Raw genomic sequence first — 21,957 nt, forward strand, 5'->3', positions numbered from 1 at the left:
ACTCTCTCTCTCTCTCTCTCTCTCTCTCTTGTTAGAATAGAAAATCTAAGGATATTTTGGTTTAGTTTCACTTGTGTAAAACATAATTAAACAATAGTGAATTTCTGGTAGAGTGAAATAATTTTTTAAGGAAAACGATTTTGTAACGCACCTTTAGAGCAATACTCTCATATATAGCTATTGGGATAATCACCTAGCATATGGCCCAAATGCCCGACCACAAACCCCATCATTAATTTCCAAGGTGGTTTGGAGGCCAAAACCTTCAAATCTCCTTTATCCAATTTTCACACAAAGGGCATTGGAGGGTATTGTTGGGACTAGGAGTGAAATAATCGCCCTCTAATAACCATTCGTTAACCGCTAACCGCCCATAACCGGTAACCGTATAACCGCAAAACCGTTAAAACCGCTTTAAAAACCGCTAATCGCTAACCGCCCTACAAGAACGGTTAGCGGTTTTTAGAAAGGCTGTTAGCGGTTATAATCGCTAACCGCCTTTATTATTATTATTATTATTATGGTTTTTATATATGAAACGACTCTGTTTTGGTTTTTAACCCAAACGGCGTCATTTCATACGTTTTAACCTAACCCTAGAGAACAAAAACAAACCCTAGCCACTACTCATCCCAGATTTTCATCTCCCATTCTCTCACGTCTCCACGCCGCCACTCATCTCACCAGCCTCAAGCCCCTCAACCTCTCGATTTTGTATCCTAGCCAATTGAAGATTCTGGGATCTATATATCTGCTATTTGGAATGAAGGTTGATGTAAGCTTTGCTTCTAAAGGATCTATAATGGGTGAGTGGAACCAGTGGAACGATTTGTATGGGGAAGGGGGTTCAAGGAAGAAGCAGATATCTTGTATTTTTCTTATGATCGGAAGATTGCCGGAAGAAAGATCTGTAATTTTTTGTGGTTTTTTCGCCAGCAGCGTTCGCTTTTTTGCCCAACCCTTTTTCCTTGGACTAGAAAGTTCATCTCAACAAACAAACAAAAGCTTGTCTAGTCAACCAAACCCTAATTACTGCAGGTAATTGCAAATATGGATGGTTACTTACTATAGTTATTCTGCTAGGGTTATGCTTGTATAATGCTTTAGATGGATCTTGTTTTGTGTTTTGTTGTTTGATTCTAAGAACAAGAACAGAGAAAGATTCATAAATAAATAAATTAAAAAAAAAAAAAAAAAAAAAAAAAACAGTTGGCGGAAGTGGTTGGCATTTTTCACTAACCGCCTTTTCACCCCTAGTTGGGACTGACTACCCTGCTAAGCTTAGCAACCCGAATATTTGGCCCCCTCTGCATAGGGCCCAACCTTAAAGCCCATTTAAGATAAAAGACCCACTAAAACAACCCACTACATGGCAATAATCATATGGCTCTGATGCAGGAGAAAATCAGACACAAGATTTGAAGATTTGATGACTATTTCTTGACTAAGATCAGCCCGAGAATGGAAAAAATCATACAAAATATTTGAAGAATATTTTTTAATTTTAGATATTTTTTTTCCATTTATGTTAACTTTTCATTTATTGTTTAGGAGGTGATTCTGAGCCTGATTTGGGCCAGATTTTTGGCATCATACTTATTTTATTTTGTATTTCGTTTTATTAGGATTATTAGGGTTTTGCTATTTTTGGTAAAATCCCAGAGTTCGAATTTTCAGCTATATTAGCCCAGCTTGTGGGCGTTTTTCCAGCAGTTGTTGATTATTGATAATTTTATCAAATTCAGAGTTTGTCTCTGTTTTCTTTGGGGTAATTTTTCTGTTTTTCTTCCTTGCAAATTGCTTGTTGATTAGCCTACAGAATAATCGCTATTCTGTTCCGGCGTCAATTGGTATCAGAGCTTCATCACTTTCCTGAGACATGGTCTTCATCAGTTTCGATGGCTGGTGGTCGTGGTCGTGGTGGTCGTCGTGGGCAGGTTTCGAATGAGGAAGCTCCGCACCGTGATCGTAGCGTTCAGGATATGATGATTGAGGATTTGCAGAGGCAAGTTGCAGAATTAGCTCAGCGCCTTGCGGTGCAGGAATTCGGCAATCGTGAGATGGAGAACTCCGATTCCGATTCCGATTCCGATTCCGATTTCACCTTCGACAACCCGTATCACAATCCTGCTCCATACCGGGAACAACGTGGTCGGGATGAAGAATTTATTGATGAAGAGTTCCAAGAAGACGAGTTCGTTGATTATGAGTTCATACATGAAGATGTTCATGATGATGTTGAACATGAAAATGTTGAAGATCCTTCACAAGGATTCGTGGATTGGGATTCTCCACCAATTTATGATATTGATATCATGGATGAAGATCTTATGGGAGATTCTTTGTCGTATGATCAAGAGAAAAAATCTGTAGTAAATTTAGATTGGGTCTCTCCAATAATTTGTGACAACATCTATCTTGACGAAGATGATTTATTGAATGAGGTAAGTTTTTTGGTTGATGAAATAAAATTCATTGAAAAAATAATGATTACCATATGTTTGATGAAAGTCCACATAACGAGGGATTTCAATGGAGTAATGAGGAAATTAGTTATGTTGATTTTATTGGGATTGAAAGATTTCTATCAAATTCCCCTAGTAATAAGTTGGATGTTGGTTTCGGCGTGTTAACTGACAATTTTAATTTTTGTGGTCAAGAAAGAATTGATAATTCTTTGAAGACTTTTATGGAGAGTGAATTAGAAAAAATAAATGAAAGATGTGAGAAGATTTATTTATTTCAATTTAGTGTGAGGCTAGTCGTTGTGAGGAGTTGCAACTTGTTTATCTTTTGGTTTCAAGTTACTTTGGTATTGAGAAATACGAGATGTAATGAATTGATCGGCCATCCAAAAGATCGAGGTAAAAATGATAAGAATTCGAGGACGAATTCTTTCCAACTCGGTGAGACTGATGCAGGAGAAAATTAGACACAAGATTTGAAGATTTGACGACTATTTCTTGAATAAGATCAGCCCGAGAATGAAAAAATCGTACAAAATATTTGAAGAATATTTTTTAATTTTAGATTTTTTTTCCATTTATGGTAACTTTTCATTTATTGTTTAGGAGGTGATTCTGAGCCTGATTTGGGCCAGATTTTTGGCATCATACTTATTTTATTTTGTATTTCGTTTTATTAGGATTATTAGGGTTTTGCTATTTTTGGTAAAATCCTAGAGGTCGAATTTTCAGCTATATTAGCCCGGCTTGTGTGCGTTTTTCCAGCAGTTGTTGATTATTGATAATTTTATCAAATTCAGAGTTTGTCTCTGTTTTCTTTAGGGTAATTTTCTTGTTTTCTTCCTTGCAAATTGCTTGTTGATTAGTCTACAGAATAATCGCTATTCTATCCGGCGTCAGGCTCTTAGCCCGTCACGTGGCAAACATCCGGGAAGCATATTCAACAAATCTTCCATTTTATAAAGGGACTCTTTCTCTCTCTCTCTCAATTTTATTTCTTTCTTTTAGACGAAAGGCTAACTTAGCCATCAGAGTGTCCCAAGTCCCTTAATCGACGAACAGGCTCTGGTGACTCCTTTCTCAGTTTTTCTGGAGTTCCATCACAAGTCCAGCCGTCCCAAAACTGTTCTTACTATAGCTAATTAAGCAAAGTTTCTTCTTTGCGGGGGTGTACATTAAAGCGTGAAGGAATCATCTGGCCATTTTAGTGTATATATATATATATATAATTATCCGAAATTCAGTTGATCAAAATTAATAAAATTATTTTAAGAAAGGACAGAAATATAGAGAAATAAAAGTAAATGGTATGCCAAGAAGATCGTTGTTATTAATTTAATACGCGTGTCCAATTGGACGCGTGTATTTAATACGCGTGTCCAATTGGACACGTGTATTAAATACACGTGTCAAAATGTCATTTTTTTCAAATATAATTTTTTTTTTTAATTAAATAGAATTTCAACAATTGGACACGTGTATTTAATACACGTGTCCAATTGGACGCGTGTATTTAATACGCATGTCCAATTGGACGCGTGTATTTAATACGCGTGTCCAATTGGACACGTGTATTAAATACACGTGTCAAACTGTTATTTTTTTCCAAATATAATTTTTTTAAAATTAAATAGAATTTAAACAATTGGACACGCATATTTAATACGCGTGTCAAACTGTTATTTTTTTCAAATATAATTTTTTTTTTAATTAAATAGAATTTTAACAATTAGGGACGTGTATTTAAATACACGTCCCAGATTGGGCACGTGTACTGAGTACACGTGCCCAATTGTTTGGTTTCTCCCGGTTAAAAGTTTATTTTTCCCGCTTATATATGTGTATATATATATATATATATAATTTTTAAAATTCAAATAATATAATAATATAATAATAGATTAAATATATATATATATATATATATGTACATACAGATCGGAACCGAAATGGGTTCCGATCTGAATTCTCTCTCTCTCTCTCCCTCTCTCTCTCTCTCTCTCTCTCTCTCTCTCCCTCTCCGTCACAGTTTCGCCGGCCAACGTCCGGCCACCGCGCATCAGCCCTTCCCGCCGGTGAGACGCCCTCTCTCTGCTCGGTACAGTGTTCTCGGTCTCTCTCTCTCTACCTCTCTCTCTCTCCCTCTCTCTCTCTCTCTCCCTCTCCGTCACAGCCGCAGCGGCCAGCTTCCGGCCACCGCGCATCCGCCCTTCCCGCCGGTGAGCCGCCCTCTCTCCAGCTCTCTCTGCTCGGTCTCTCTCTCTATCGCTCTCTTCCTCTCTATCTCTTTCTCTCTCTCTTCCTCTCTATCTCTTTCTCTCTCTCTCTTTCTCTCTCTCTCTCTACCTCTCTCTCTCTCTCTCTCTGTGTATCTCTCCCTATCTCTCTCTACCTCTCTCTCTCTCTCTCTCTCTCTCTCTCTCTCTGTATCTCTCCCTATCTCTCTCTGCCTCTCTCTCAGTATCTCTATGTCTCTCTCTCTACTCTCTCTCCCTATCTCTCTCTGCCTCCCTCTCTCTCTCTACTCTCTCTCCCTATCTCTCTCTGCCTCCCTCTCTCTCTGGATCTCTACGTCTCTCTCTCGAAAATAATAAAATTTGGAAAAAAAAACAAAAATTTATTAACCCAAATAAATTTAAATAAACAATAACAAAATTAAATTGAAAAAAAATTCCAAATTTAAGTTTTAAAAATTTAATTTGGATTTTTTTTTTTTTAAAAAAAAAAAAAACGGTTTGACACGTGTATTTAAATACACGTGTCAAAACGGTTTGACACGCGTATTTAAATACACGTGTCAAATTTGACACGTGTATTTCTGTACACGTGTCAAAATGTGCAATTAGAGTCTTGCACATCTGACACGCGTAAGACGCGTGTCAAAATACTCGTGGCAAACATTTTGACACGTGTACAGTGCCGTACACGTGTCAAAATGCACGTGGCAATTTGACAATATTTTTGTAGTGACCTCTGGAGAATAAGCAAAAAAACAAATAAGTTGTTGCTGTTAGTATGGCCGGGTAACAAAATCCGTTAATTTGCCACAATAACACTAATCATATTGTGACATGCATGTGTCATTTACAATAAAAAAATTTAGAAAGAAATATATTACTAACGTACCCTAAATAATTAATGATAATAATACAAACAGAGGGGTGCATGGCCCTCTGATTGGTCAAATTGATAGACTGCATGGGGGACGATTCAGGTCCATCACGGTATCCCACTGGTGGCCTGAAACAAGTTGAAAGGTGAAACCTAGAAGTTGAACAAACAACAAAATGTAAACGAAAAACAAGTTATGGTATCCGAATGCTGTATGATTCTTTCATTTCTTTTTTATTTTTATATGAAAAATGGAACCAATCATCAGGGGTTTCTTTTGATGAAAAATGCAGAAACTGTGATAGGTTTGTGTCAAATGGACTACTAAACTGACACTTATTGTCCATGAACAAGGGAGGGGTTAGAGAAAACTACATAATGAAAAGGCTCAGAAAAACTCCTCTTTGCTTACTCTCCTTTAACTTCTATCAGATCTAGTTTGGGGAAAGTTTTATACTGAGGAGCAAACAATATTAATATTGAAAGGGAGGAGTTTTTGGAGTGTGAGCATTCCCCAAAGTTGCTCTTGGTGTTGGAGAAAGATTCTTAAACTTAGGGGTATTGCTAAAAATTTTATTAAATTTGAAGTAGGTGATGGAAAGATGATTCATCTTTGGCAGGACAACTGGCATCCTCTTGAAGTGTTGTATGAGAGGTTTGGCTCCCGTGTTATCTATGATACTCATAGTCGGTTGGATTCTAGACTTGATTCTGTTTTAAGTAATGGCATTTGGTGTTGGAAGCCTGCTCGGTCAGAGGAGCTTGTTGATATACAGAGTCGCCTTCCTGAAGTTCAGCTTGGTTCTGTTGATAAACCGATATGGACGATTGCTCGTAAGGGTTCCTATGTAAGTGCTGAAACTTGGGATTTTTTGAGGGATAAGAAATATGAGGTTGATTGGTGGCATGTTGTTTGGTTCCCTTTTGCAATTCCAAAACATGCTTTTATTATGTGGCTGGCTGTACAGAATAGATTAAGTACGGGTGATCGGCTGTTGGCTTGGGGTTTTCAAGGTGATGCACAATGTGTGTTCTGCAGGAATGGTGTTGAGACCCGAGATCATATTTTTTTCATGTGTAGCTTCAGTGCTCGTATATGAAAAAATTGTAAGCAAAGGTGTAATGACTTGGCTCCTTCTCTTGATTGGCAGAGGGTGTTGAATGACGGTTGTAGAACTTGAAAGAAGAAGACGATGGCAGGAGTTCTTTGTCGTTTGGTATTGAGCTCTGTTGTCTATAATATCTGGAAAGCCAGGAATGCTATTAAGTATCAAAATGCTCCTAAATCTGAAGAGCAGATACTCAAGCAGATTTTTTGGGAAGTTAGATCAAGAATTTCTGGAAGAGAAAAGTTTAAGAAAAATAGAGAGAATGTTAAATTTTGTCATCTCTGGAATGTAGATGTCTCTATTCTTGTATAATCCTAGTTGTAAGACTTTTGGTTGTTTTGGTTCTGCAGTAGTTTTTTGCTGTGTTTGTTGTTTTGTTTGTTTCTTGTTGGTTTGTTGTTTGTAACTCTGGTTCTTAGTTGTTAATAATATTGATTATTTATTCATAAAAAAAAAAAATATATTAATATTGAAGGGAAAACTAAAAAAGTACGAAGAAATAACTGAGCTAGACAAAGAGAAATGGATCGGAGAGAGATGGATATGACAAAGCATGTGTGAGAACAAACTATATATTGAAAGGCCGGCCAGAGTGGTGGTGGTTCTACCACCCCAATTTGGCTAAATAGGGTGGCTCAACCACTGTCTTTTGTTATATATATATATAATTTAGTTTTTTAAATTTTTTTATTCCAAATGACACGTGTTTAGGGACAGAGCGAAAAACTGTCATTGGTAGAGTCAAAAATTTTGTTGTTAAAGGCCAATAGACTAAATTTTGTTTTTTATCTTAATTTTTTTTGTACTTAGGAATTGGGTGGGGGGCATAGCCTATTACCGACCACCCCTCTCCTCCGTCCCTGCACATGTCACATATAATTAGTACAAATGTGGCATATATTGATATATATTAATAGATTCTGTCAACTTTTTTAACTATAAGAACATGTATATATGTTGTTTGTCACTAGCACTTTATTCGGGAAGAGGTTTCCAATAATATAATTTCTTTGTTGATCAAGTGGCGGATATTTACTAAAGGTCGATCTCTTTCTCCTTTGCACGTACGTTTCAATTCCCTTACGGACAAATTCATGATTTGTCTCCCCCCTCAAGCTGTGATAGTGCAAATTAGGGATGATGAATCGGTGATCGATCATTGTCAAGGCATTCCACAATACACGCACGCTTGTGATGGTGCAGACTGCAGAGGATAAGGAACAGAACTTCACCAACAACAGACTTGAAGATAGGCTCATAAAATAAATATAAATATATATATATATATATATATATATATATATATTTTAAAAAAAAAGATTTGAAGATAGACACGTCTCTATAACGTAGCTGATGTTAAAGAATTTTCAAAATTAATATGTATATAGTTATTTTAAAATAAGATTTTCTCAATTTCAAATGAAATGAAAAGGAACTGGTTCCCAAAAGAAAAGAAGAGAAAATCAAACTATAACCCACTCATAGCATTTGCTTTAAAGTAATGCTTAGGTATATGCATTTGTACGTATATTCTAGTACGGTGTGAAGCACTGGAGACGTGTGACAGTGGGCTGTAGGGCCCTATAGGGCCTTGATGGCACACTTGGCATAAAGCATTAGAGTGAGTAGATTATAATTGTTAATTTTTGGAAATAATTTAATCTAATGGGGTCAAGATTAAGTGTCTGTTAAGATCTAATGATTAGATTTTAATGACTGCAAGAATATGAACCGTTAAAATAGCAGTTAATTTCGAAATTAGATATCTGTTGCCGCCACCATTGATACTACATACTAGTTTTGAAACACAAAAAAGTTCTATCTTTTCCTGTTTCTCTCAAACACCTTATGTACCTTAAATTCCGAGTCTTTGTCTCTTGTTAGAATAGAAAATCTAAGGATATTTTGGTTTAAATTCACTTGTGTAAACATAATTAAACAATAGAGAATTTCTGGTGGAGTGAAATAATTTTTTAGGGAAAGCGATTTTGTAACGCATCTTTTGAACAATTTTGATTTTCTGTTTTCTATTATCTTTGCTGGTAGTTTGTTTAATTATGAGAAAAACATTTGATATGTACAGAGTTGAATTGTTCTTGTTTAGCTGATAGACTTAGACTATCATCAACTCTAATTATATATAGAACAACTTTTGTATGCGTTAAAACCAAAGTCTTCACAAAATCTTTCAGGCCCAACATGCAATGTCTTTTTTCTCTCTCTCTTATTTTGAAGAAACAATGTCTTTTCTTTCTGGAGCTTGATGAGGTTACCTGATCGATGGTTACCCAGAAGTACATGATATAAATATTTTCCCAATATTGTAAGAAACTGCCTCTGATTTTCCAAGGCTTCTACATCGATCTAATAATTAAATTTGCTCAAATGCCAAAAACACACAACCATATATAGGCAAACTCTTTATTCAAATATATATAATTTTATTTAATACGCGCGAAGCCTAAAAAGAGAGACATATAGGGATACATGCAGGATACAAATCACAAGTATATAACTTATGTAATATTGTAACATTTAAGGACCGGCATGAATTGACATCTTCTTCATGAACCCTTCATGCCTTGTCATCCTCATTCCACCTGCTTACTTGGTTCCTGCAACCTAATAAACCAACAAAAAGCAAATAATTTGATTATCAGCATACGTACAATATAATATATGTTTACCTACATCGTACCCGAAAAACCATAATTAAAATGTGTGCAGATATATATATATATATATATACCTTCTTCTTAGGCTCCCGAGGCTTCTGCTCAGTCTTCTTAGGGGCTGGCTTGGAGGCCGCCGGAGCTTTAGGCGTCGTCCCGCTAGGCTTGGCAGGCTCTTTCTTGGCCCCAGGAGTGGGGACAGGGCCAACAGCAGGTTTCTCAGTCTTGATGGATGCCATTTTTCTTTTTTCTCTAATGAATACTCTTCACACACAAAGAGTTAAGTGTACGTTGCTGCTGCCTCAAGTATTAGTTCCACTGAGAGGCGTCCATATATAGCTGAGTTTCACAGTTATGACAGGGAAATAGAATCATTTTCTCACGCACCAAATGGTGGGATCGATGGAGAAGTGATGTCTAATTGTCTGTGATGGGAATGGAATAAACTGAACTGGAGGCCTCTATTATCTTCAAAAGGGATGCTTTTGTATCAGATTCTTTGCCAAAGGCATATTTTTCTCATATTATTTAATTTGATGCTGATTCTAAGACACACGAGTAGATATTCTCATACCATAAATCTAATGAGTAGCATGCATATATTTCATTTCATTTCATTTGGGATGCGCTACAAATTAACTGATATTTTATTACTGACAAGTTAATCATAGTTTTAGCTTAAACTTTTGTTAGAATATTGATTAAGTAATTGAATTCACTATTTTCTATTAACTTAAACTTTAAAGATAGGTGATTAAGTAATTAATTCTTGGATCGTTTTGTATGAAATTGAATTGTGGAATTTGTTTGCAGAAAAGGCTGGTCATGAGTAGACCAATGAGATGATTAAAATATAGGTGACATACGAAGTTGGCAATACTTTCTTTTTTTCTTCGATCTCTTCTTCCTTTTGTACATTAACATTATTAAACAAAAAACAAAACGATTTCTTCTAAGGAAAAATACAAAATTAATTTATGTGGTTAGCCTAATTTACAAATCGCTTCATACGGTATAAAAAATAATTCAGAGGTCCTTAGAGTCTTAGAGTAGGCCAAAATAACAATTTAGCCCCTACGGTTAAATTTCGTCAAAACACTTGACAGATTCCATCAATGTGTCATGTTAGCATTAATAGAATGATGACACATGTCACTTTTAATAAAAAAATAAAAATATATTAAACCTAAAAATTAAAAACTTTAAAACTTGTTTTTCTTTTAAAAAAAAAAAAGTAAAAACGAAAAGGTGGTGGCTTGGCCCCATCTAGGGTGGCTCACAGGCCGCCCCATGGCACCCATGGCAGGCTGGGGGTGGCTCGAAGGCCATCCCCAGTGGCAGCCACTCATTAGTTTTTAATATTTAGGTTTAATATATTAATGTATTTTTTTATTAAGAGTGACATGCGTCACTATTCTATTTGTGCTGACGTGGCACACTATCGGAATCCGTCAAGTGTTTTGATGGAATTTGACTATAGGGACTAAATAATTATTTTGACCTATCCCAAAGACCTTTGAATTATTTTTTATACAACAATGAAAAATTTATAAATTAAGTCAATCACAAGAACTAATTTTATATTTTTTCCTTTCTTCTTGCTAATTCTGTATGGTTATGAACCCTCTGTACGTTGGTGAGGAAAATTTTGTCACGTGAAATTTACTTGTCCTGAGGTTTGATTATTGCATTTTGTGTTTTCTATCATTAACTCTTATATTTATATTAATTAAATTTGGATCGTTGCAATAGGGCTTCTCTACATGGCACCAGGCCTAGAGCGAGCACGAGCTGTGCGCGCCACCATCGACGACACCTTCTTATATCGACCTACACACATTACCTTCTACGCCACAGACAGATCTTTTAGGTCCACGAATTGCCAAACTTTTGGTACAGTTGATCGCACGCTACTGGAATAATGACACGTGTTAGGTACAACCAAAAAGAGATGGGTACTCCAACAATAGACCCAACACGAAATAAAACAGTGTAAAAATATAAACAAAGGTTATGAAATTTGTCAAACAAATGATCAAGTCCTTTCAAGGGGTCGCATAAAGCGGTTATATACAAAAGTAATATGGACATAGATTAAGGTGAACTTAGCTATCTAAAATATCACTTGGAAACATCATCAATCATCGGAAGGAGGCTGAAGCCGAAGATGCACTATCAGAGTCTGCTGCAGGGAGGCTAGGTACCAATTCAGATTCGGATGCAAAAGTCTCCACTAATTAAATAATCAAACCACAAATAAGCAAGGAGATAGTAGCCACAAAAAAATAATAATAAATAAATAAATAAATTGCGAAACAACAAAAGGAAATGTTCCGGCGTCAATTCAAATATATAAGCTATTAGAGAGGGCATTGAGAAGGATATCATGAGAGGGAAAGAATGAAGAATCGTTAAGCTATAGTCTATAGATGTGAAACTGCACACGTCCCTGTTGCTTCAAAGCAACGTGAAAACAAAAGCTTCGTTATAGAGTTGGATGGCTCGGACCTTTCCATATTCCCTTGGTCACTAACAATGGACCATTTTATTTTATTTTTTAATATTTTTATATTAATGGTATTTTTGCTAGTAATTTGAGGGAGTGTGTGACATTTCTCTTATCTTTTTATAGAGGTGAGAATCTTCCTTTGCAAAGGGTTGGACACGTGGCATTCTCTATTGGGGGGCATCTTGACAATAGGGATGTACATGTGGATGCGATTATTTGTAATATCCGTAACTGCATCCGAAAAATGCAGATATCACGTTTAGATATCCGTATCCGCGTCATGTTTTTACTAACCGCATCCGTGTGGTTATTAAATGCGGTTATTATCCGCTATTTGCATATTAGGTAATCAGCATTTTAAGCCTTATTTCGATCTCTATTAGAGCCTATTTTAAACGATTTTAAAAATAATTTAAGCTGATTTTTAGCGTTTTTTGCTTGTTTTAATTTTTTAAGCCCTAATATTTTGAAAATATATTAATTTTACATTACTTTTGTCTTTTTGCCCAAGTGTTATATAAGAATACAACACAACCAAACAAACCAATGTAAACATAACATATATCTAATCCAAAATAACGTAATTTTGGGATTAAATATCAAAACGACATCATTTTTGTGAATTTGTTAAACATAATAGATATAAGAAATATATAAGATATATATTATATATAAAGAGTATGCGAATGTGGTTAAAAACCGCATCGACTTAACGTAAAGCTGTTATCCGCGTCCGCATTCGTATATTAATAGAAAATAGTTAATAAAAAATAATTGCAAATAACAAATCTTCACTTCAAAAAAAATATATATATATCCGCCAGCACTTACCATCAGATACTACAAAATTTCCTTGTATGAACGGGGTGAAAGGACATGGGTAGTGGGCAGTGGGTAGTTGTCAGCTTTGTGTTGTAGTGTGCAAGGTAGGAATCCCATGCTATGCACCTTTTCTGATGCCTACGTACGGTGATACCCCTGAAGGTTAGTGGGCCGGCTCTGCTGCAGGCTTGGATGGTAAACAGTTATGGGCCTTCTCCTCCGACAGGTCCATCTTGCGATTTAATTGTATATCATAGTTTACAAATCCCGGTGGTCGAAGGATTTCAATTAGAACCACTTGCTACTTTTACCGTAAGATGCTCTACAATTATTTGTTCGATTATTTATGAGATTCATTTAATCGAATAATTTATTGGATAATTTAATTTTTATTTGGTTAAGAGGGTCTTATAAGTGGTCTCTCACAATTATCTGCTCAAATTCAGACAAATAATTGTAAAGAATCCTAATCCCCACAACAAAAGCATTTCAATTTAGTTATGCTAAAGCATAGTTAAACTCTCCAATAATAACTCATTCCTCCCATAAATCACCGTCAATTAATTATCGGATTGCCATAGAAGAGTTTCAAAAATCATGTACAATCAAGAGTATGCGTAATGTTCTCTTAGAGCACTAACAATAGCTTTTCTTAAACTTTTTCCTCAATTATATTTAAGGAATTAAACAACTTTTTGCTTCCTATTTAAATGTACTTCAAAATAGGTTTCCTTATCATTTTCCTATACCATTTAAATATTCTTTAAATTAAATACTAAGAGAAAAAAAGATGAAAGATAAATCATTTAGATATTATTTCAAATAAAAGTAAAAGTAAAAGTTGCCACGTGAGCAAAGGTGGTCAGAAGTTGTATCTTGGGGTAACAATGTATTATATCTTTGGTAAAAACCTAAAAAAATACTTCTTTGATTTTTTTGTTCTAAAAAGAAAATGCCAAAATGCACTTTTAGAAAAAGTTTGAAAATTGAGTTTTTTTTTTTTTTTTTCTTCTCAAAAGCTATCTTTGGTTATAAAATATCTATTTCTCAACACAATTCCAAACAGGCTCTAAGAGCATTAGCAATAGCTTTCCTAAATTTCATTCCCTTCTCTAGATGTAGGAAAAACTCATAAAAAAAATATTCTTAAATTGAATTCCTTAACGTTGTTCCATAAATTAAGAAAACACTTAGAGAACCAAAAGTTATACCATAAATCTGCTTCCCTAAATTTCACAATGCACACAAGCATTAATTGTTACAACTTTTTTTTTTTTTTTATCAAAAATATGATCTTTTGTCACCCTAAGACACAACTCTTGACCACCTTGCCAATGTGGCAAGGTGGTCCCTTAGCTAGCTTTAGAGTTTTTTTTTTCTTAAAAAATAAAAATAAAAGTTGCCACATTAGTAAAGGGCTGGTGGTCAGGAGTTGTGTCTTGTGGTAGTAATGTATCATATCTCTTTTATCAAACATGCTCATTTTTGCTTTGCACAGCTTTGAATGTACTAAAAGTACATTTTAATTAAGTTTCTTAACGCAATCCCATACAAACCCTTAATTAGTGTCATGGCAGTTTGATCTTTATTTGTTGGATTAATGTAATATAGTGAATTTAGGCAGTAATTAAAGAGATAATAATGAAGTCATACTACTAAGATCGAAGCACATTTCTTCTCATTAATTAATTCGATCGTTAGTTTTCTGGTTTTGAAGGAATAAGAAAAATATTCCATCAGTTGATTTAAATCAGAATGTTACAAATTAAACTTAATGATACGAGCTTTCATATAAGAGGATAACATATATGTTTTGGACCATCGGAATCTAATTTACATTCGCCGGCCCGGCGAGCCCAGTTTCGGTCAAAGTTGATGATTCTTGAATCAAATTGGAGGATCGATCATCTGATCATCAATTTTCCATTGCAGTGCAGTCAGTGAGGTTGTGCCATCCTCAATGCCAAGTATGCCAAAACCCTGTAACCCACCAACATTACAATCAAAGGAGCCACATCCCACCATTTATTATCAAGACCCAGATACTTAATCGCCGGAAAATCCATCACCCGACAACGCATCAACCCACAAACATAAACCTCGTCCACCGAGTACTGCACTCCGACAAGAAGCTTGTAACAGTAGTGACTGAAAGAAATGTACTTCAACCAAGCTATGAAAGACGGTATGTGCTGAATGTAGTATCCTCCGGCTAGCAAGAACACGAGCATTGTCACAGAAGCGAGAGTCGTCGCCTGCTTCACCTCCATCAGGATCGCGCCAAGCGCAAGGCCTAGCCCTTGGGAGACTAGCACGTTGAAAAGGATGATCAAGAGGGTCAGTAAATATGTAACGAACGAAGGCTTTAGGCCGCCCATCCAGTACGTGACTGTCACGAAGATTGTCGGGAGGACAAGCTCCATTGGCAAGTCGCCAGCCATTCGCGCGAAGTAGTAGGAGGAGAGACGGTACATGCCGGAGGAACGTTCTTTTATTAGCATTGGACGCTCCAGAGGGAATGCGAATATAGCGTTAAACAGGGGGAAGAACCCCCAGAAGATGGAGAAGAAGAAGAGAAGTCCAACCTGTTGCAGTTAGTATTAATCATTCGCTATAATTAATAATATTAATTAATCTTGTGTTGAAGTTGCGTGTGTGTGTGTGTGTATATATATATATATATATACCTGATCTTGAATGCGTGAAGTGTCAGATTTCCACCACAATAGGCCGGATAGAAGTGAGACAGACATGACCTGGAAAATCCTTAAACCTGAATAAGATTCATGCTTCCTCTCTTGTAAACCCCTTTTTAGCAACACCTTAAATTGATCCCACCAGCTGGTTGTCCATTGATTCTCACAATCTGTACCAAACTAACATTAATTAGGAAGACTTGTGCGAAAAAGCAACATGCATGATGCATGCAAACATAGCTAAATTGATCAAACAAAATGAATATAGCTAGTTAATTTTCACTTACTTCTGGATGATGGTATAATATTTCGGGTTGTTGAAAGAACTGGGTCGCTTACATTTCTGTGAATCTCAGCCTTCAGGGAAGGATATAGGTTCTTTTTGTAAGATGAAACTAAGGACTGTTTGATTGAATTTTGATCGTCATGGTGGTCTAATCTGCCATGAAACTCCAGCTGCGCATGCTGATCATCCTGTCTGATATGATCAGGAGCTATACCTACATCTCCAAAGGACCTTAAGATAAATGAAAAGAACATAGGATCGAGGCCTAACAAGATTGACAGTAAATTATATCAACCTCAGGTAGCAATCAGCTACTGCGGATCCCAACAAGATTGACAGTTCAAAATCGTTACGAATATATAATCTGGCTAATAATGTAGTGGGAATAGGACCAAATTTAATTAAATGATTCAAGAACTAGTTTGACCAAAATACAATTATTAATACACGCACCATGATGCAATATAGATTAGGAAGAAAATTATTATGGCAAAAATATCTCTCTCCATTATTCGTTAACCTCGATTAATAATTATCGATCTTTTTGTGATGGGAAAAAGACCGTTACTCTTTTATTATTTATTACATAAAGGCCGTAATTTTGATTTACCAAAAAAGACACACGATTACATTGACTAACGACAAATTAAAACTGACTTAAATTGACTCTTCGGGCGGTGCCTTATCAACAAGGTAGTGGTCGAGGACCTGTGACACCTGTACGTGTATGGGCGACAGCCGGAGGTGTAGACAGCAGTGAACTCTTTTGCAGTCATCATCATTAATTTCGAAAACGGACTCCTACCTAAATCGTCAAGTACTGTTAAAAGGTCGTGTGGTCAGCTGTGAAGCCGACGTGGACAAGATCCGATATGGCGTGCTCACACGTGTAACACAGTGCAGCCATGTAATGTGTCGTAACTTTTACTCGGTCATTAAAAAAAACCGATTTTTCATGAAAAACTAATATTAATAATTTGAAAGAATGCCTTGGTGTTATGTGAGTGTATGTTTGAAATGGCATAAATGTAATTTTTTAATAAAAAAATTATATTTCTACTATTTTAGATGTACGTACACTAAGAGGTGCTTTAATATTCTTTTAATAATATGATAATAAAAATAATAGTTACTCGATCTATATGTAAATTTAGAAAGGAAAATCCATACCATTGGCAAGGTCAAGCAGAAAATCAGCCGGGTTGACGAAATTGAACCCAGGCACATAGCCAATGGATTCGAAATACCCCATGACCCGACTCGCATGCCCGCTATAAATGGGGCACCCGTCAGACAACACGACCACCTTGTCGAACATCCTATACAAGCGGCTCGAAGGCTGATGAATGGTGGTGATGACCGTCCGGCCGCCCCGGGCTAGGCCTCGCAAAGTGGCCACGATACGCTGAGCGGTGGTGGAGTCGAGCCCGGAAGTGGGCTCATCCAGCAACAAGAGACTCGGGTTGACCAGCATCTCCTGCCCGATACTGACCCGTTTCCGCTCACCACCGGAAACACCCCTAAGGAGGGTCCCGCCTACAACACTATTACGACATCGTGTGAGTCCAAGGTCAACGATGATCATCTCAGCTTGCTCAACTTTGTCTTGCTTGGAAAGCTCTTTAGGCAACCTTAGCAAGGCAGCGTAGGTTAAAGTCTCCAGCACCGTCAGGTGTGGGTATAACACGTCGTCCTGAGCAACGAAACCAGTATTGCGCTTCAAGGAGCTAGAGAAGGGCTGGCCGTTGTATGTTATGGTGCCCGACACCTTGCCGGGAAACCGGCCGGCCAGGGCGGTTAGGAGAGTGGTCTTGCCACTCCCAGACGGACCCAACATTGCCAGGAGCTCGCCTGGTCTAACCACCCCACTAACACCGTTTAGAACAGTGCGAGTGGGTTTCGGCTCATGTGGAGCCAAGCAACCACCCTTGGTGGTCCGCAGGTTTAGACTATAGACCACGTCTTCAAACTGCAGCAAACAAATTTATATTATGAAGTCGAAGAATTCAAGCTAGTAGATGTTTGTGCAAGTAATTGGTGTACGTACGTACCTTGAGTGTAATGGGACGTAAGGATTTCTGGAGAATGGAGAGCCTGGCAGTGTTTGCTGCTTGTTGCTCCGGCATCTGATCATCTACCAAAGGAGGGGTCACATTTGTACAGCTTGTACAAGTACCGGCGGATGGCTCGGCGTGGACCAAAGCGTTCTCGGAGCGGTTTGTGAGTGGCATGTTAGGTGGACTGCTACCGACGGTAGTGGTTGTTTCTTGCTGATCAGGGGGCATCATCTGATCGATCAGGAGGCTTTGGGGAGGGGAGTGAAGATCGAGAAGAAGAGTAATGGCGGGGAAGGAAAGGAATTAACAGATAGCAGGGAGCTAGCTGGTCACATGCAAGAAAGAGTACTCATGTGACTTATAAAGGGATCGAGGGAGGCACGAGAAGAAGACTAAGACTCGTGTGATTCATGACATAACACACTATACCCTAAGAAGTAAGAACTACTGCCACCGGCCGCTTACTTCAACAAAAATAAAAAATAAAAAAATAAATAGTTTTTTAGGGGTGATGTATTTGATCAATATATACAGTGTTCATTCTTTTCTACTCAGATACGTGTCTAAAGGGCGTTCGGGGCTTTTGTGAAAAAGAAAAAGAAAAAAGTTTTGATTATTTATCTGATTAATATATAGCGATCTTGAAACTATTTAATAAATAAATAAAAATTGTAGTAATTTTGATTGAAAACGAAAAAATTTTAATTGAAGCTAGCTAGCTGTGTTTTGAAATTGCAATCTAGTTAGCTAGCTAGTAGTACTCGTACTACCCAATCTAAAACTCATATTTTTCAAATATGATTGTGAAAACATTAATTGTAAATGATTTTCGACTTCTAAATAAGTTAATAATTTTTAAAGTTTTTTAAATAAAATTAATTAAGACCCGGCATCCAAAGGTTTTTCTGCCGTCTCATCTTATAAAAGAATGTAAGAATAGTTAGAATTATTCGTCTACTTAAACATTTTCGAGAAGTGCTACCTCTAAATTCTAATGCATAAAATTGAGAAGGAGAGAGATTAATTCTTTATTCTTTTATTTTTAATATTGAATATTGCAATTTATATATAAATTACAAAAAATATTGTTTCATTTGAATATATATATGATCGAGGCGACATGACACTAAGTACTTTATATATGGATAGATATTAAGATCGATGTTGGAAAGGAAAGGCAGAATTCCATGTGATTCATGTTGTACATACACACTGCTACTGTTACTGCTACTGCTGCCGCACAACATATTGAAGATTATCTTTTTTTTATATAGATATTGATGATTATCTTTTACTATAGAAGAAACACGTGACACCCAAAAACATGCACAAAGAGTAATTGAAAAGTATCATCATATATATCTATAAAAAAAAATTAAAATAAAAAAAAAAATTAAAAAAATATAAAAAGAAGAAGAAAAGAAAAGTATCATCATATTCTCTCTCTCTCTGAGGTGTTCGTCTCAAATAAAACTGGAACCAAGCCCTTGTTTCTTTTTATGTTCGCTTTCCATTGTGGGTATCTTCTTTTGAGAGGGGTGTCCGAGAAAAAAACAGAAAGAAAGAAAAAGCGGGAGTGCTGGGTTCTTCGTGCCCTTTCTACGTGTCTAATGCCCATTTCATGGATCAGATAGTGGCTCAGATTGTGTCCGTCTTTCCTATAAAAGCCTCGGTCGCAAGGTGGTGTCACCATCACTCTAAAGCCTTACTTTTTTCTTTTTTTCTTTTTTCTTTTTTTTCTTTTTAAAAAAAAAAATGTATCATCACTCTTAATATATATATACAAAAATATTTAAAAAAAAAAACAAAAAACAAAAATAGAAACAAAAATTGAAAAAAGAAAAGATTGGGCAGCCATCCTCAACCAATGGAGCCGTTAGGCACACTTGAGTTTGAAAGAATGTTAAGAGTATATTAAAGAATTTGGTTTCAGAGATTTATAGTGATTATTATTATCTTTTATAAATCAGATTTGATTATCATATTTGTCTAATCAAATTCTCATGCAAATAGGAGTCTTATGTATTATGAAAATATAAAGGAATAAAAGCATAATGTAAGCCTCCCTTTTATTCATTTTATTATTTTTGTTATTATTTTTATTTTTCTATGTGATTATCTTTTCTTTCGGCACTGACGTAGCAACTAACGGAATATAAGCACCTAACGAAATATGCCAAATTATAATTATTTTAAGTTTCATACAGTTTTGCTAGAGAGACCGGAGAAACGTCGTAACTTGGGGGACGAATTGTTCGATTAAATATGTGGATATTAATTCGTACAACATGATTTTGGAGGATATTGCGAGATTGATATTTTGTTCGTTCGCACATGACCTCCCTGCCGGAAAATCTGAAATCAACATCTTGTACTACTGTGTAAAAGAAGATTGAGGAATATATTTTGGTTCAACGTGCCCTAATTATATATATATATATATATATATATGCTCACATTATTATGTTCCATTACACATATATACCCATTCACCATTAGTTTTTTTTTTTTTTTTTTTTCAATTATTTTATTTTATTTTATTTTTTAATTTAGGGTAAATAGAACATATTAACTCAACGAAAATGGACAACGGCAAAATATAAGGAAGCATTTCTCATAATATTCAACCCATTATATACAGACAAAAATGGATCAAAAAGCATGCACCTCTCGACGTCGTTTGGGATGGAGTTTCTTAATCCATTATAATTTTTCATCAACAAGTGAAAACTATGTCTCATTGACGTGCACGGAAATGGTACATCGATCGATCTGATCAGGGAAGTGCCCAAAGCACGCGCGAGATAATGCATGCATACAAGTTCTGGAAAATTAAGTATCGTAGGCAGTTAAATCAGCACTTTGATGCGTAAGCGGAGAGGAATTGATTAATTTAATTATTTAATTTTTATTTTAATGTCATCTTTTTCACATGTGGCAGGGTTCGAACTTTCTTTTAATAAGTGAAGCTTAACATATAGAATATTTAATTTTAATGGGAGGCGAATAACAGAAATAAGATTATTTCTAACTCAGGACCTTAGCTTTGATACCATGTTACATGACCGGCCACTAATTCCAAAAGCTTAAACAGGTAGAAAATGATAAATTTATTCATTTAATAAATATTTTAAAACGCTCTCTCACGTATGGGATTAAACTCTCATTTGGTAAGTGGGGCCCAAGACGTGAATTATTTAACTGAAATGATGGAGTGCTCTGCTTTAATACCATGTTAAATTACCAATTGGCCTAAAAGCTTAAGCTAATTAATAAGAATTGATGAATTTAATTGTTTAATTTATATTCTAACACCCCCTCATCACGTGCGGCCTAAAAACTTGTGTGTTTAGTGGTGATTTAACATGGTATCAGAGCCAATACCTTGAATTCAAGCTTTGTCTTCATCATTTATTCCTCATTTCAATTAAAATAATACATGTGTTGTCTAATCTCACACATGTTAGTTTAAGCTTGTGGTAATTTAACAGTCACGCAGGGTGACCAAATAATCACTCCTAGTGGCATTTGGGGGTGACCGGTTTGAATCACTTCCTATGACCATTAAAGGTGGTCCGACCATCTCAACTAGTCTTTCAGGATGACCAAATTAAACCACCCATATAGCCAAAGAGAGTAGCAAAACCCCTCAACTATAGGTGATTCGGCCAAACTACCCTGCTAGAGGATGGTGATCATCAGGGAGCAGGGGCAGCTCAACAATTAGGCAAATTAGACAAATGTCTAAAGACTAAAGCCCCCAAATAATCATTGCCAATAAAGGGTTTATTGCATTAAAAAAAAAAATCTGAAATAGTTCCTTTAACAAATTAATCAAGTTGTAATTTTCTATGTTTTCAAAATTGTTTTATTCTAGTCATTATATATAGTTGTCTACTAGAAAATATGATTAATAAATGGATTAGCCATATACTATGAAATATTAGAAAAACTTGAATATATATATATATATATATTGAAATTAAAGTTAGAATTATTTAAATATAAAATAAAATGTCTCGTTAATTTAAACTTAATTATTGCTTTAGGCGTTAAAATCTATCGAGCTGGCCCTATAAGGAAAGTAGCGCGCGGGATAGGAACTTGACAAGTGATAATGGTGGAAATTAAAAGGTGGCTAGCTAGCTTGGAGGAGTACTAAAGGAAGAGGCAAAAGTGGGTGAATTAAAATGAAATGCAAAATTGTTTTCACATGGTAGGTAGCTAGCT

The 21,957-nt window shown here is 35.9% G+C and overlaps 1 protein-coding gene and 1 long non-coding RNA gene across 2 annotated transcripts; both read right to left on the reverse strand.

Moving 5' to 3' along the window:
- Window positions 1-9,105: 9,105 nt before the first annotated feature.
- On the reverse strand, window positions 9,106-9,778 carry LOC133858460 (uncharacterized). Its single transcript, XR_009898517.1, has 2 exons — window positions 9,435-9,778; window positions 9,106-9,307 (listed from the first exon to the last, which is right to left on the reverse strand). It is a non-coding gene; the product is annotated as an uncharacterized LOC133858460 (long non-coding RNA).
- Window positions 9,779-14,389: 4,611 nt separating this feature from the next.
- Window positions 14,390-18,140, reverse strand: LOC133870459 (ABC transporter G family member 21). Its single transcript, XM_062307590.1, has 5 exons — window positions 17,722-18,140; window positions 16,841-17,639; window positions 15,672-15,884; window positions 15,376-15,554; window positions 14,390-15,273 (listed from the first exon to the last, which is right to left on the reverse strand). The coding sequence occupies exons 1-5, from the start codon at window positions 17,956-17,958 to the stop codon at window positions 14,626-14,628; spliced, it is 2,076 nt and encodes a 691-aa protein (XP_062163574.1). The 5' UTR covers window positions 17,959-18,140; the 3' UTR covers window positions 14,390-14,625.
- Window positions 18,141-21,957: the final 3,817 nt, after the last annotated feature.

Source organism: Alnus glutinosa, chromosome 1, assembly GCF_958979055.1.
Source record: "Alnus glutinosa chromosome 1, dhAlnGlut1.1, whole genome shotgun sequence".
NCBI lineage: Eukaryota > Viridiplantae > Streptophyta > Magnoliopsida > Fagales > Betulaceae > Alnus > Alnus glutinosa.

Bases quoted from the DNA above. Each gene is read 5' to 3' on its own strand.
- LOC133870459 (XM_062307590.1), bottom strand. From the start codon at position 17,958: ATGATGCCCCCTGATCAGCAAGAAACAACCACTACCGTCGGTAGCAGT. The intron at 15,885-16,840 runs GTATGGATTTTC...TTGGAGATGTAG, and splicing joins TCTGCTTGACCTTGCCAATG to GTATAGCTCCTGATCATATC. The intron at 15,555-15,671 runs GTAAGTGAAAAT...AGTTTGGTACAG, and splicing joins TATTATACCATCATCCAGAA to ATTGTGAGAATCAATGGACA.